The 17,095-nt window shown below is 44.5% G+C and overlaps 1 protein-coding gene across 3 annotated transcripts in view; it reads right to left on the bottom strand.

The window, feature by feature from the left end:
• zeb2b (zinc finger E-box binding homeobox 2b) overlaps positions 1-17,095 on the bottom strand; it is a 126,140-nt gene that overhangs the window by 25,832 nt on the left and 83,213 nt on the right. For all 3 annotated transcript variants that reach the window (XM_030070202.1, XM_030070210.1, XM_030070220.1), the window contains exon 3: positions 3,698-3,949. In XM_030070202.1, coding sequence (XP_029926062.1) covers positions 3,698-3,949 — 252 coding nt within the window. The remainder of the gene's footprint in view (positions 1-3,697; positions 3,950-17,095) is intronic.

The following is a 17,095-nucleotide window of genomic DNA, read 5'->3' as shown; positions in this document are numbered from 1 at the left end:
AGGAGGTGTGCAGCAGCACCTCCTCGAAGGGCGACGCTTCACTCCGAGGCGACCCTGGACCCGGGAGGCCGTCCAGAATACCTCGGCCCCGGCCGTAATGCCGCCTATTTTCTTAACACCGCTGATGCTGTTTATTTTGAAAACATTCCTGTTTTTACGGCCGCTCGCCGCCGGAGCGAAAACGTGGCCGCGGCCGCTGTAAAATCCTGCATTTATCCCCGAACGCAGACGGTTCATTCAGAAAGTCAAACGCTAAACCCTAATGAGTGTATTTTGACCAAAGGAATCCCACTTCTAACTAATGACATGACAGTGAGGAGCGTCCAGGACCTGCACATCCCCAGTATGAGCCTTACAGCTGATTACATGAAGTTCACAGCAGCCAATACAAGATAACTTTGTCCTTTTTTTAGTGACAACTAGTCAACTACCTCCCTACAAGCCAATATTTTGTGCATTTTATAATTTTTCATATTATTTTTCAAGCTGTATTTCATTTCATTTATTTATTTATTTGTTCGCTAATTTATTTTAATTTTATTTTATTTTTTGCCAGTATTCGCTATGCCTTTACATTGTTCCATTTTAATGCCCAAAAAAAAAAAAAAAACTTGTTCTTGGCAGGGTGAAAAAGCCTCTGAACTTATTCAAAAGGCAGGGAACACTCTGGGACACACTGTGCCTTCTAAATGAAGAATTAATGCACAAAAAAAACAAAACATAATTGAACAGCCAAGTGAACAAATGAGAAGTGCAGGGAAAATATTTCAGCGTTTACGGCCTGAGGATAATTCTCTTTAGCCGCGGTGGACAACAGCACTGACCAGCTGGTATCGGATACAAGGCCAGGACGGGCTCGCTCCATCGTCAAACCAATAGATATCAGTTTAGAGAGAGAGAGAGAGAGAGAGAGAGAGAGAGAGAGAGAGGATAATCGCTTCTTTCCAAAGAATTCCTTTTGGAGTCGGAGCAGAACAGCAGCTGCAGTCCAACAAGCATGAAGACAAAAAGTGGAACTTCTACAACATCGACATCCGCCGTGCAGAGGACAGCCAAACGCTAACTATCCTGTTATTTCAGAGAAAAAAAAACACAAACGCCCTCAAGAGGCGTTTTTAACACAAAAAAAAAAAAAAAAAAAAAAAAAGGAGAGGGAAAGACAAGGGCGATGGGAGAGCAGTGCAGGTGATTTATTTGAAAATGTCTGTCAGAGATAATGATGTCATGCTTTCCAGCACATCGCGTCCAGCCTCGTTGTGGGATGAAGGAATGTCAAGGACAACGCCAGACACAAGACTCCGATTGTGTCCTGGAATCAGACGAGGCACGGCCAGCAACTTTCACCCCTCTCTCTCTCTCTCTCTCTCTCTCTCTCTCTCTGCAAAACATACATGTCGTCTTCCCAAAACCGAAATTAGATTCCATGCATTTTGATTCCTGACTGAATTAGAGGATACCGCCGGTGGTTACACGTACACAAAAATGCATACAATGTGCTTGCAGGGCATCACTTTATCCAGCGTCTCCAGGCTTCATCTGCCTTTCCTAAACTTTTCCAAGACCTGGGAATTGCTGAAATTCATTTGACATCCTCCTCTGGACTTTAAAGTCCTGTGTTATAGAAAAAAAAAGGGAGAAAAGTAGAGAGCGGAGTAGATCAGGTCGCGGGGGGAGAGAGAGCCTAGCTTATCTCAGACTTAAGCTATGTGCTGAGGTATCACTGTAGACACTAAGGCACCGGGAAGCAAAAAAAAAAAAAAAAAAACACAAGGCTGGGAAACACAGCACCCACAAGATTGGGAAAGAGACTCCCAAACGCTCTAATGAACTTGACTTGCTCTCCGAAATATGGCAGACGCTTTATCACACAAGAAGCATATTATCTGGGAATTGCAACATAGTTGAATTACAGACATTATGGCACCGCGGGTCTTTATCAAATAAACAATTACCGTATGCAACGACAGCTTGTTTATCCTTTATCTTGATTTATTTACCAAACCTTCTTCCCTTTTTTTCCTCTCTCCTCCTCCCCCCGTGAAGAGCCCAACCCAATATGAACTGTTATTTGGGGAGAAGTAAATGTTGATATCCATTTTTCCCCCCCACACCCCCAACCCTAATAAATGTGCAATTTTCCCCCGTATTAAAATTTAAGACTGCTGAATGTTCCTCCGTTTTTCGGCACTCTGCACAGCTAGTTCATTAGCAGAAATGAATAGTGAAGCCCGGCTCATTTAAATGGGCTGTCTTACATGAGTTCTCGCCATACTCTGTTCCTGTCACATGCTTCCAAGAATCATTGACTCTTATTATACATGTAAATGGCTATCATAAAAATAAAAATTTCATTTAAGATTGTTAATGACTTTTTGCAGCAGTCTGGCTTCCTTTAATGATTATACCCTGCCCCCTAATTAAAAGTATTTATCTTTCAAGCATCCGTGACTGGGCCCCCGCTATCGGAGTTGCTCGACAAAAGCAGATTAAGTCCGTCAAGTCGTACTCCGGGGTGGGTATCACCTGCCTGGGATTAGGCCGCTCGTTAGGGGCGACGGCGGGAGCTTTGACACGGCATCGATATTTAAAAAAACGCCGCAAACAACAAAGACACGAAAATCTGCCGCCTCGCAATCAAAACGAGACGCGTTCTCACCTCGTGAACCTCCTTTTTTTTTTTTTTTTTGGGTGCATTTTTCATAGTTTATGGGCTCTTTCGGGTAGGCTGTAAATCACTGTAAATATTTTTGTTGTTTGGCTCAGAGCGGGACTTTCTCTAAGTAAGAACCAAATGGTGCCGTAGCTCACAGAGAAACTGTTTATCATGTCTGTCTGCCGAAGGTTCACTGGGGCTTCGCTGTCAGACCTGGCTCCAGCAGAAATTTGCAAATACTTTGTGTGGTTTGTTTTACCCTACTCGGATGCCAGATGGGTGGGGTTTACCGCATAAGACAATACTGTGGGTGACAGGATGTGTGCACAATCACAAGAAAGTATTTGGAAGTCGGTTTGGGGAGTATTTTTGCGTGATTGACAGTTTATCTGACACTAATTGAACCTTGAAAATTTATCCGCACTACTTGAGCCACATCTGTGTGTGTGTGTGTGTATAAATATATGTGTAAGTATGGCTGCAATATAAAGGGAAGCCGTCTGTTTAAGTTGAAACAGAAGATCCCGGGTGCTCAGGAGGTGCAAATAAAAATATGAAGGTGCTCTTTAAGTGAAATTAAAACCGTAAAATCCAAAAAAGGTAAAAAAAAAGCCTTAATTACAGCAGCGTTTCCATGGTGAAACTGGGGAAAACAAGCACTATAGTCAAGAGGAATGTGCAGAATAGCCTCGTTCAGGACAGTTTTTGGGTTATTACAAAATGACACAGCTGAAATCTCATCTACTTCCCTTTATAAGATACTAAATTATGTCATATTATTCTCAAATAGTGGATTTTTAATGTTTATTTTGTTGTCTTTTTGTCGTTTTAACATATAATATGAGCTTTTACGGCAGCCAGTACCTGTTTCCACATTGTAAATAATCAACATCCAAATCAGAATTACCACCAGGAGTCTTCTGTTTCTCGAAAAACTCAACTGGGAGGTAAATAAAATGGAAGTACGGAAAAAATGGCGTAAATAAATCCACATTTTGATGCTACTTCTATCACCCGTTTGCGTGTTTTCAACCTGACACTCACCAGTACCGTCGACGGAGGCGCTCAGCATGTCGTTGTCGGGCCAGATGTGCTCCACGCCGCTGTCCCGCATCTCGTCGTCCTCCTCCTCCTTGGTGAGCAGGCCGTGGCTCTCGGCCCGCGGCGAGGCCTCCGGGTTGGTGAGGCTGGCCGGGCTGCCGGTGCCGTTGATCAGGGCGTCCTCCTCGGAGACCGGCAGCTTGTCCTCCTCCTCCGTCTCTGAGCCCGTCTCCACCACATTCTCGTAGTTCAGCGCTGCGGAGGAAAGAAAAAAGCAAAGTCTGGTCACGACAAGGGGAACTCGACGGGAGGACGGAGCGAGAATATTGTGTTTTAGAGGTTCAGGATGTGGTTTTGAGACATTGCATGCAGATTTATCAGTGAGGAAAACATCTTCTAGACCTTCTAGATCTCCTAGTTTGATTTAAAGTGCTCCAGAATGATGGTTTTCTTTGGATTTGTTGTGAAAATGGGACAGAATCATTCAAAAATGTCAATGTAAATGCGAATATAAACACATATCTCTGGTGAAAACGACCACGAGTGGACGCTTTTCCAACGACGACAACCGACTGAACATCCTCGTTTAGCGCTTGTCCTCGTGGACTCTTTAAGAGCACGGTCACAACTTTATGAAATATAATAATAATACGTCGCTGGAAACGAAGCAAAACAACACGAGCGAGGCGGCTCCAGCGAGAGACGTGGTTTAAGGCGGGGAGGTTTATTGATTTCAAATGCAATGAGATAGATAGATAGATACTTTATTCATCCCAAAGGAAATTCGCAGTTTTTCAGCAGTATCCACAGATTACAGATTAAATAAATAAAGAATAAGGAATAAGATCTAAGTACAACCCAGTGTGCAAAAAGCAATGTGCAAAAAAAACGTGTGCACAGGTGTATAAAATGTAAAAATGAAGAGGGAAATGAAGTCATCTTTTCCTTCCTTTTCTACTATTTGTACCTGCCTCTCCTCCGATCAGAAAGAGAATAAAATCCTTTCCTTCTTTGCTAAGATCATCAACAAAAGACACAGGGATGTTTTTTTTTCAGTCTTTTTCTTGTCGTCCCTGCTCTTCTCTTTGTTATTGGCTGCCTGTAATGTTGATCAATAGATTTAGGCTCACTCTGCCGCTGTACTTTAAGTTGCCCTGGAAAAGTGCCTGAGCTGCAAATGTGAAACGGCAGAGGAATTTGAAAGGGGAGACTTTGACTTGTTTTGGAAATTGAGGTTTATTCCTAGATTAAAAGGTCACCCCACATCACTGCGCCGTCCAAGGCGGAGACGCTCTTTTTTTTCTTCTTCTTCTTCTCTTTTTTTTTGTGGGTTACACCCCAATTACAGCATCCGCGACTGGAATCTGTGACTTAGCCACAGCGGTGGGCAGACAGCTGTCGAGGAGATGTGAGCCAAAATAGCCGCTAATTTTCTGTCCTGCTCACATGCCTCGGATGCCAACGAGCTGCACCTTTTCAGGAGGGCTTTGCTCTGAAGCATAGCCGTCGCGTTTGAGATGCTCCACATAGCAAATATAATATTACAAATGTCATTGCTATGCATACAAAAAGCCTTAACCTATAGTCATTTGGAATATTCATCACACGCCGCCTCAGAAGTCTTTGTATTTGCATTCCCAGTGAACCGTGAACATAAATATAAATGTTTTCTAACATATGGAAATATAGAGACAAGACAGGGCCTTAAGGCTGAGTGCACACACACACACACACACACACATGCACAAGCACAGGCAAGGAGGCAGGCTGACATACATACCCAGGCACACACACACACACACACACACACACACACACATTCATAACAAGTCCCAAGCAGCAGCAGCAGGGCCCGCCCGGTTCCACAACACTCAGGTCCCAGACACATGCCGGCTCCTCCTAAAATAGCCGGCCTGTAAATAAGGGCTGTGAACTCAATCAAAGGTGGCTCGCGTGCAAATTAGTCACCGCCATCGGCAGGTTCTCAGGGCCGCCCCGCCGCCGCCACGTAGGCCGCGGCCGAACGCGACGTCAGAGGCCTCGGCCGGCGGGGCGCAGATGGGGCGTCGGGCCGGGGCACAAACGCGGCGTCACGCGGGGACACACCTCATTGGCTGCTCTCACAGGAATGTTCTGCGGCGGGCGGCCAATCAAAACGATGCCACACCAGCTTTTGCGGTGAATACACACACGGCTGGACGTGAAAATGGCCTTAGACTCGGGAGAACAGATGATGACCCCGTTTTCCAATCAGGGGATGTTTTGTCCCAGGAACCCCTCAACCCTGTCCCTGTCTCCGGACGGGACGGGTGTCAGGGGACGACCTGTTATTTGTCATTTTTATTTATCTACACTAAAACATGTTTGTTCATGATGATATATCACTGAGAGAGCTTGGGTTAGGGGACGTGTGCACCTCAAAAGTGAAATCCTCAGACTTCAGGGAAGTGTGCACATCTTTTTTTTTTTTTTTTTTTTTTTTTTAACAAAAAAGGGGAAGAAAGTCAACTCGCAAATGAGCAAAAAATTACCAGAACATTAGAAAAAAATTGCATTTTTAAAAAAATAAAATTACAAGAAAATTATACAAATATATTACCGGAAAAATGACTAGAAAAGTAGCAAAAAAAAGACAGAAAATTAACTGAAAATTTTGTAAAAAAAAAAAAAAAAAAAAAAAATTACCAAAAAAACATTTTTAACAGGAAATCGCTGGAAGATGATTATAAAAAAAAAAACAAAAAAAAAAAAACTACCTGAACATTAGCAAACAATGTTTAAAAAAAAAATCTGTTAAACTAATTTTAAAAGCATCAGATGAGTGATGCTGGATCAATGTGAAGTCTTGTGAAAACATTTAAGATGGGGTCTAAAATATAAGTGTATATATATATTTCTACGTGGATTTGCTCCCCAAATGTCTGTTCACCTTATCGTACACTTCCCATGAGTGCATGCATTTTTTTTTTTTTTTTTTTTTTACCATGGATTACCCCAGCAGCAATCAGCCACCCTAATCCTGGCAGTGTTTTTTTTTTTTTTTTTTTTTTTTGCCATATACTCTGCAGAGGAAATTGAAACCTTGGCCCTTGTGGTGTCCTTGTCTTGGCTCTAACCATCAAATTATAAAGGCCCTCCAAGTATCAACGACTGCCAGCCCGACAAAGTTCATGCATGACTTTTCCTAAAATATCATACATATGAAAAGATTAGCCTTTCCACATCGCCTGCTCACACGTCTCCGTACGATCGACCGGCCTGCACTTGCCTTCTGCGAACAACTGCACAACAGGTGCAAATTAAAATGAAAACAGGGCTTTCAAATGTGGGAGGGGGGCCGGGCGGGCGGGCGGGGGGTGTCGGGTGTGTGTGTGTATGTGTGTGTGTGTGTTGGGAGGGGGGGGCGCTGACCTGCTCCGAATACCAATTGACGGAGGAAACAAAACCTTTTCAAGAGGTGTGATCACAAGGGTTTAGGCAAGTTCAGACTCAGTAATGCTCCTTGGACATGACAAAAAAAGCAACAGAGGCTGGAGACCCAGGAGGGAAGAGACATAAGGAATTCCTGGGTGGTCCACATCTACCTTGGCACAATTCATATCGTGCTTTCACTCGGGGAATATTATATATATATATATGTCCATATCTATATCATGCCCAGTGGGACAGCGGGAGAAAATCATTACCTGAAGCTCAGTAACATGAAAATCTCGAGGATCAAGCCGGCGGAGGCGATGCCAGTTTCCCACGATCCTCAAGCATGCAAAGAAAGTGCCACGATTTCCTTTCCTTTCATTTGCTCGATCCATCATTTCGTAAGCGCGGGCGTCACTTTTTCAAAAAAAACGGCCACCTCATTTTTATTTTATTTTGGACCCCGAAATTCCTCGTACCCTCCCCTCCCTAACCTCGTCGCCCCCAGAGGTTTTGAACTTTTCTTAGCAACGTGCCACCGACTCTCTCCCTCTCTCTCTCCCCAGATTTCTGAACGGGGGGGGGGGGGGGGAGGCAAGAACAAAAGGCCAGGAGGCTTGGGAAGCTATCAACCCGTCGCTGTGAACCTGATCTCTGGATGCAGATTCAATGACGACAGCGCAGGGGCCGGCTGAATGAAATTATCTAAGGCTGGACAGGTTCTAAAGGGCCCATTCTTCCCCGATAAAAGGACGGAGGGAGCTTCTTTTTTTTTTGTCGGGCGGCACTTCCACGCACCGTCCTGACTTCAATCCTCGCTATAGGAGGAGGAGCTCGCCTCTCAAAGTTGATCATAACAGCGGCGCAATGCATTGTGGACTCTCCGCCTCTGTTTTTTTTTTCTTGGCATAAATAAAAATGTACATCCTCGAATTGTAAAGTTCTTTGTGTCTCAAAGTATGCGGGGAAATGTAAAGCATTGTCAGGCGCATCACCATACTCGACTTGATTTTTTTTTTTTTTTTTTTATGATGATGTACTTTTATTTTTCCCACAACTTTTTCCGCACAAAAATTCGAGCAGGGGGGCGTCGAAGAACTGTCTCCGAGAGCCGCGGCAGACGCAATCTTCCCCAGACGTCAGCTGTCGTCCCCCGGCATTCAACGTATACCTCCGAGAAGGCGAAATGACAGTGGGAAGCTTGTCAAGTCAAACGCGCAGTGTTAAGCATCAAGAAAGCCGCCATTGTTGAGGTGCCATCGCTGACAAGAGCCTCCCTCTCCGCGAGTGTGAGGCATCCACTGGCATTGTGCGGCGCAACAAAGTAATTCTAACCTACTAATGTCTCGCAGGCAGTTATTTTGTACCCCCCCCCCCCTCCCCTCGCCCGAACCTCACTCTTAATCAATCTTTTGTGTTGTGGAGGAGCGAAAAAGACAAAGAAAAGATAATGTTTACTTCTCGAATGCCTCTCCTCTCCCTTTCTTACGTTAAGTGTCACCCTTGACAAAAGCAATTACGCCTGACGCCTTTACAACTCCGGCTACCTGTTTGATATCTCCCCCTGCCTCCTCTTCTTCTTCTTCGTCTTCCTCCTTCTTCGTCTTTTCTTAAAATTTTTTCTCTCGCACCGTTTAAGGTAAATAAAAGGGAGCGTCTTTTAACTGGAGTTGTGCAGATAATTAAAATGACACATGTTAACGGCGCAATTCTTGTTTAATATCGGGTTTTAAACTATCTGACATAACCCTTTCACAGGCCTGGCATTATTCTGTCACTCACGGGAACGTGGAGAGAGGAGAGGAATATTGTATATTGATTAGGATGGCTGGAAGCATCAGCAGTGACAGCCTCGGCGAGGGAGAGAGAGAGGGAGGGAGTAAGAGCGAAGAAGAAAGTCTTTAAAATCTCATCATTTTCTTTGATGAAGATAAATAAAAGGGGGAGAAAAAAAAAAAAAACAATGGTGCAGGCAATACTTTGGTGGTGACAGTTGTATTCTGCAGATATGGAGAAGCCGGTGGGATTAATTTAGGGCCGAGGAACAAACTCTACAAATCTAACCGGAGGAAAATGATTGTATTTACAAAAAGTGCCAGGCTCGGACGGGCGGTCAAGAGGTTTATTTTATAATCGACCGCCGCGAAAACGGGGCAGATTATCATGTACGCTTCTGCCGACAGCTGACTTTGATGTCGACCCCGTGCATTTGCAAGCCCAACGTTAGCACGATCTGTATGTCTGGTATGTGTGCACGGATTTAGAGCGTCTTCAGAGCATCCCGCCGCCGTAAAAATATCAATATATCGGCTGAGACGGGCAGAGAAGGCCTCGGTGTTGGTGCAACGTCGAGATTTAGATCCGATTAGCGAGTGATCGATGATCCAGAATCCAGAATTTGCTTTTCAGTCCTCTGGAGGTGAGCCTCGATTCGATGAAATGCTGTTATTCAACAAACGTCACGCTCGAGCTTGAATCGAGTCGGATATTTCACGCCGAACCCAGAACTAAAATGTCCAACCCAACAACGATGGTCAAGAAGTCCAAGAAAATGTGTCCAAACCTGAGCGCCGCCAGCCAAAAGCCTCGAAAAAACACCCCAACGTTCAAACTGCTGGCATTTATCTCCAGGCTGCTAGTGAAATAGATGGACGTGCAGCGGGAAAGCCGTCCAAAAACGGAATTAAAAAAAGTTTAAACGCGTTCTTTCATCAATCCACGCCTTAAGACAGCACATATCCGTGACTGAAAGGCGCTGGAAAAACCTAAAATCTCAAACTCGAGGCTAAAAATGGAACGCGACCCAATCTCCAGCCTGACAGGAACAGTCAGGTGCTCGTGCCTGAAAACCCAAAATAGCTCTCAGCTCGGACGCCAAAACCCTAATTTGCGCAAATCAAATCCTGCGTGTTGGTCAGGATCCAATCCTCTGACATTCAAATGACTCGGAGAATTGAGTTTTTCAGGAGTTTGAAGGCCTCCGTTGCCCAGAAATGTCACGACGGTGCGAACCCAGGCCTGGTCTGTGGGCGGCGGCGGTGAAGAGCGCTCCCTCCCCGCTCCTCTGCTGTTGTTTTCACTTCGCCCTTGAGTTTTCTTCTGTGTTTAGAGCATTTTCTCAGCCGGTGACCGCGCCGACACCTGAAATTAATTTGGGCCAAGCAGGGCAAATCTACTCCTCCGTCTCAGTTATGCACGAATTGGAAAACTTTTCTCCCTCGCAGACCCAATTTGCGATATCTCTCTGTGTATTTTTACCTAAAACTCTCGCCCGGCTCGGCTTTAAAAAAAGGTTCAGAGGTGCTACACCTGCACTCTGTCCATGAAAAACCATTTCACAACGCCGACAGGTATAATCACACTTATTTAACGCTCCCCAAGTAGCTGTCCGGCGCCCAGAGGAGGCTGCACTCAGCCCTTCCTGCCCGACTCTCGCGGAAAGAGAAAAGAGAGCTCTGTGTGTTCGGTGGAGGTGATCGCTGCGGGGAACATGACTAACACCCACGCTCGCGCTCTCACGCTAACCCCGGCTGACTTTTTAGTCGAGTGTCGAGGCTTAGCTCCAGGTGACGCGCTCGCCCTCCTACGCCGATAATGAGCCAGGACATTCTCCCTATTGGACGATAACTGCTCGCGCTCGCTCCCTGTCTCATGAATGTGAGCCAAGCGGATCACCTGGATGGCTGCGAGGGAGATGGGGATGCAGGAGGGCTCTGTTGCTGTGTGTGTGTGAGTGTGTGTGTGTGTGTGTGTGAGTGGGAGGGCATTAAGGTGGAAGCGAGGTCGCTGCCTGGCGGCTGTGGCCAGCGGTAGTGGATTCTGACGTTGACCTTTTGTCTGCCATTGTTCCTGTCTGCAACAGTTTAAGCGGCTCGGTGGGTAAATATTCCTGCCGTCTGACGGCTACCTCGCACCTACAGGTCGGAGCTGCTCGCCAGTTTTTATCAGAAATGCCTTGTTTTTTTTGTTTTGTTTTGTTTTGTTTTTTTAATCGATTCTGTTATTGGGTTTTTGAATAAGTTTCATGAGCTCCGTGTCACTCGCTGCAGGCGCTGTTTTACCTTACAAACTGCTGCAAGACTTTACTTCCAACATGAGATGTAAACAACAGCGACACGCGCTTTTTACAAAATACTCATTTTAAAAAAACAGACCTGAGCAAAGTCACTCGATTACTTTAAAAAAAAAAAAACAAGCAAAGAATGAGCAAGAAATTCGTCCAAAGTTGCAAGAAAATGCCAAAAAAATGACCGGAAAATTATCAGAATATTAGTAAAAAAAATTATCAAAATAATCCAAAAAAAGCAAAAAAAACAAAGAATAATAATAATAAATAAAACATGAATAAAAATAGAAAATTATTGAAACCTTACCCAAAAATTTGTCAAAAAATTGTTAAAAAAAAAATACAAGAAAAATATTTATAATCATTACAAATTTGTGTTGTGTTTAAAATTAAATCACAATAAAGTTACCACAAAATTACCCGCAAAAATTTGAAAAAGAAAGAAATTTATCATCTTCCCTTCCCTTCTGAACTCTAAACTTGATGGAATGATTTTTATTTTTATCCAAAGCAGACATGCTAGAGCCTTTTGGCCGTGAGCCCGTGAAAATCAAAGCAGCAGCATCTATCAGATATGTTGTGATATATTCAAATTAGTGCTGAACTCAATCAAGTCCAAGCAGAAATGCTATTTTGAAGTGACTGATTGACAAAACTGGAGCACCTTCACTGACCGGACGGAGATCTCCTCTCCACTTTTAAAAATAACGAGCGGTCGGCCCGCGCTCGTGTTTTTTTTTTTTACCCCCCCCTCAAAAGTGAGTGGTGGACGTGAACCTCAGGCCCGAGAGGAGGCGGATAAAGCGAGGAGCAGCCGTGTTTGGACATTTGGAGCTATCTTGTCTCGGGATAATGGTGTGATCGAGCACAAGGGGCAAATCGAGGCCAAGTCGGTGAAAGGACGGTGGCAGAGGGCAAACAAAAGCCCTGAAAAGAGGATGGAGGGGGGCGGTGGCGGGCGGGGGGGGGGGGGGCGGTGAATGGTGCAAACTCAGTGAAGTGTAAACGCAACCTGGGAGCGAGTGTGTGTGTGTGTGTGTCTGGGTCGGGTATGTGTGTGTCTGTGTGTTTGCCTACACATGGGGGGAAGGGTGTAACTGAAAAGTGAAGTGCAGTGCAGTGTGTTCCTGGGTGTGTGTGTGTGATTCAAATGATGTGTTTTTTTTTTTTTTTTTTAAAGGCCGTTACCAACGCTGATGTCATTTATTCATTTGTGATTTCGTGCCAGTGGTAATTATCTCAACACTGGACTGTGTTTCATGGAAAAGTTGACCCCCCAAAAAAAAACAAAAATACTCATTTAAAAAAAAAAAAAAACAGACCTGAGCAAAGTCACTCGATTACTTTAAAAAAAAAAAACAAGCAAAGAATGAGCAAGAAATTCGTCCAAAGTTGCAAGAAAATGCCAAAAAAGTGACCAGAAAATTATCAGAATATTAGTAAAAAAAAAATCAAAATAATCCAAAAAAAGGCAAACAAAACAAAGAATAAAAATAATAAATAAAACATGAATAAAAATAGAAAATTATTAAAAAATTAGAAAATTATTAAAAAAAAAAAAAAATCCAGATTTAGCTGTCCGTGTCAGGATCCTTCACTCCGTCACTCCTGAGCCGTCGAGGCCTGAGATGCAACATAAACCAAAATGAAGAGATTGGAAGCACCTTGGATGCGAGAGGTAAACATTTATTTCTGTCCGAAGGAGCACAAATAAACCAAAAGTGCACGAAGCGGCAGAGGAGGAGGAGGAGCGCGCGGCCGGGACGGACTCGGCGCTCGTCCTAAAAGTTCGGGGGAAATGTTTACCTTCTGCGTCCAAGGTGCTTCCAGCCTCTTTGTTTTGTTTACGCCGGGACATTTTCTGGAAGCGCATTCCTCCTGTAACATAAACCTGCGTACTGCAGAGCTTCACTGGACTCATTCTGACACTGAAACTGAGACAGATGGACTGTTTTGAAGGCTGATTTCCTGAAAACACCAACAAAACTTTGGCCTTGGTGTGTGTGTGTGTGTGTGTGTGTGTGTGTGTGCAAGTGAGCGCCTCGGATTTATTTCAGGAAGGAGATTACTCATTCCCAGGAAATATTCTGGACCAAAAGCACCAAAGTGAAGGCCGAGCAGCTTCTACCTGCATTCTTTTGTCAAAATGACTTTTTCACCCAGAAACCCAAGAACTTTCTCGAGTTACTTGATTTTTTTTCACACTTCTACCTCAAAATCCCATCATGTTTTCAAATGACTATCAAATAAAACGGCCCTCTCTTCCTTTAAGACGCCTTATCATCCTTTTTCAACAGGAAGTACTTCCAGTTTAGGAGGCCTGACGCTCTCAGGACGCTGCTTCACTGCCACTTTAGAGGAAGGAAGCCGCAGGAAAATTTGGTTTTTATTGTACCGGCTGAAATTTGTATTTTGCTGCATGAGGTCACCGTCACAGATCCGCTGTTTTCCGCGAAGCCAAACTTCTGTGAGTTCATTTCATGGTGACTTCAATGGGATTTTTTTTTTTTTAAAGTGGTCCGCTTCCTGCATGTCGCTGTCCATCAAACGCCGCTGGGTCCCGGCCACGAGGAGAGACCCTCGCGGCACCACGGACTCTAATTCAATTAAAGTCCCATTCATTTTAGCAGAGGAGGCCTGAGCAACAGGCTGGGGGAGGAGGAAAAAAGGAGAGAGAGACTAGAGAGAGAGAGAGAGGGGAAGGGAGAGAGAGGGAGGGAGAAAAAGCTTGAAGGTTTGCTCAACAGCTCAGAGGTCCCACCTTTGCCGGGTCCTGCATGGATTCACCATCTGTGCCCCCCCTCCTCCTCCTCCACCCCCCCCCCCCCCCCCCCCCCTTCACACATGTTCCTGCTTCCAACAAATGTTCGTAGCAACCTCCCCTCCCCTCCTCCTCCTCCTCCTCCTCATCACACAAGCCAAAGAAGGAGAAGAAGTTAAAAAAAAAAAAAAAAAAGGAGACACAAAAGCTTCCCCTGGCTGCCCTCCGGACGGACGGACGCCCAGGAAGAACAAGAAGAAGAAGAAGAAGAAGAAGAAGAAGAGGAGGAGAAGAGTGTGGGGTTGGACAGGTGGGGAGGAAGGAGGAGGAAATCACAACATATTCATTTAAATATTTTGTTTTCTTTGTGTTTGTTTTTTTGTTTTTTGCGGCGGCTCAGGTGAGCCTCCCCTCTGCCTGCCGCCACGCTGACACACGTCAAGCAACGCGGCAAGAAAGAAAAAAAAAAAGAAAAGAAAAAAAAAAAAACGGTTAAAATTAGAAAATTTAATTTATTTGATAATTTCCCAGAATAATTAGAGTTAATATGGGTTAATTAATATGCAAATCTCTCAGCAGATGTTCGGCAGCGAGGCTGCGCGCGGCGGAGGAAAAACAGCCCCCTTCTACTTTCTCCTGCCTGGTTTTGGCTGTCAGTTATTGGGCCGTAATTACTGTAACTAACCAAATACACACGCACACACACACACACACACACACACACACACACAAAGAAAACGTTTGGTGGGTGAACCGCTTCCAGTTTTGGAGTCGTCGTAGGCAAAGCGGTGCTTCTCACACACATAAAGGGAGACCATCGCTAATTTCCCCTCCACTATAAAGGCCCTTTTTACGCGGCTCGCCGACTGAATGCAGCAAAGTGCTTTAAACTATTTGAAATTTGCGGGGCTTTGTGGCGCGCCGGAGTGTGAATGTAAATTGTATGGCAGCGGCGGCGGTGGCGGCGGCGGCGGTGACAAGAGCACCTGCACGTCGGCGTCGGCTGCACACAACACGGCTCAGAAAGCAGATGTGCCCGAATGTGTCTTGCCACAATAAGAGGACGGACACGTGTTTACGCGCGCAGGCCGCCGCTCAACATTCACGCGTAAACAGCGATGTATGGATACCAACGGGGGACAAAAAGGGGCATTATCTATGGGGGAAATGCAGCATTTCTATTAAAAAACGAGCAAAATGAAACACATCTTGAGCAAAAAGCAAAATAAAAAGTTGAATTTGCATAGAATTGATCGGCGAGTTAAACTTTTTGTTTTTTTTTTAGTGTTGAAGAGGAAATGCAAAACTTCCAAAGTGAGATGCCCGTCATTTGAAATAATAAAAGCGCTCTTACTGTTGCAAAATGATGAAAATAAAGCACATTATCATGAGTTCTCACTTGTTTGGACACCTTTGTTTTAAAGATACTGATTTTCAGCAGCATTTTGCTTCTTTTAATGTTTCCTGATGAATTCCAGGTGAATTTTTTTCCACAAAACAGATGAAAACATGCTTCACATATCTTTTGTTTTTTAGCTGGTCCTCTTTCCGACTTAACTTCTCTTGTTTTTCATCTTTATTTCAGTACATTTTTCAAGTTTCTGTACTTTACTTGAGGATTTGTCTTTTGGAAACTTGTGACTTTTAACTCCACCGCATTTCAAAGACACGTGTTGGACCCAAGTCGGCGCATTCATCAGGTGGTTTCAGAGAATTACCAGGTTCTGTAAACGCACCGCGAAACCACTACAGCGACGTTTTCATATTAAAAGTCCCCATGAGACGACCTCACTTGATTTCTACTTCCTGTCAAACAGAGCGTCTTAAACAGTGACATCATCATCCTGCACCCAGTGGCTGTAAATTAAAAATGTCAACCGATAAAAGCGTCACAAATCTTTACACTTCCTCTCTCCTCCTCCAAAATAAAAGTGTTTCTCTCCCAAACTGAGATCCTGTTGGTTTACTGCGCCCGAAACTTCCTGCTTCAACAGGAAATACATCAAATCAAGCACGTAAGAATCCATTTAATCTGTTTTTAGAAGTATTTTTCTAGAATAAAAGTACCTGTCTGTGTAAACTGCACATACTTTTTGCGAGTTTGGTGCAAAGTTGTAAAAAAAAAAAAAATGTTCTCGAGAGATATGTGGCGACATTGGTGGGCAAAATTTCTGAAACGAGGAATTTGCCATTTGAAAAAGAAAAAAAAAAACAAATACCGTTGCAAAACGATGAAAATAAAACGCATCATGAATTGCTGTAAACACGTTTGCTTTCAAAATAAGAGTCATTTTGCAGCATCGGCTTTGCTTCATGTGGATTCAAACGATTAAACCTCGTAAACCTTTCACTTTTTTCAACCTGTTGTTCCACCTGCAGCAGCTGCAACACCTTTCTGCTCTTGTTCGGATCTATTTTTTCTATTTTTTTATTTTATTTTTTTTCCCCCGGGCACAAGAGGGTTACCTTTAATAGAAAGATTTCAGATTTAATTCATGGATTCGTCCCCGGGGGGAAGAAGAAAAATGTGAGAGCCTATCAGAGCGCTCGCCAAGGTGCTCCACTGGTCAGCTCGCTCCAATAATAATGTGTTTCTGATAGCTCTGTGTGTGTGTGTGTGTGTGTGTGTGTGTGTGTACATACGTGCGTGCCATAAGCTGAGCCCTGTTATCTAAATCGCTCCCCTCTCTCTCCCTCTCTCTCTCTCTCTCTCTCTCTCCTCCTCCTGCCCAGTCTCAAAGGGACACCGTGGCTCAATGCCATGAGTCCACGCCCCAGCCTGCCCACACACACACACACTCACACACACACTCACACACACACACACTCACACACACACACACGTATGCACGCAGGAGGACAAATCAACATGCATTCATAAAAATAGACGCACACACAGACACGATGGAACAAGGTACACCGACGGTCGAAAATAGAAACGCACACTTTCGCAGGACACGCAGATAGCTACGCACGTACACACACACACACACACACACACACACACACACACACACACACACACGTCATGTTCGCACTCAGGTACTGGAATCTGCTGACACGGCCGACGCTCGGGGCCTGGTATCATTTTCGATGGAGCTAGATTTTGGGCATTGTGTGTGTGTGTGTGTGTCTGTGTGTGTGTGTGTGTGTGTGTGTG

This window comes from Myripristis murdjan, chromosome 2 (genome assembly GCF_902150065.1).
Source record: "Myripristis murdjan chromosome 2, fMyrMur1.1, whole genome shotgun sequence".
Classification (NCBI taxonomy): Eukaryota; Metazoa; Chordata; class Actinopteri; order Holocentriformes; family Holocentridae; genus Myripristis; species Myripristis murdjan.
This window is presented reverse-complemented; position numbering and strand designations above follow the sequence as displayed.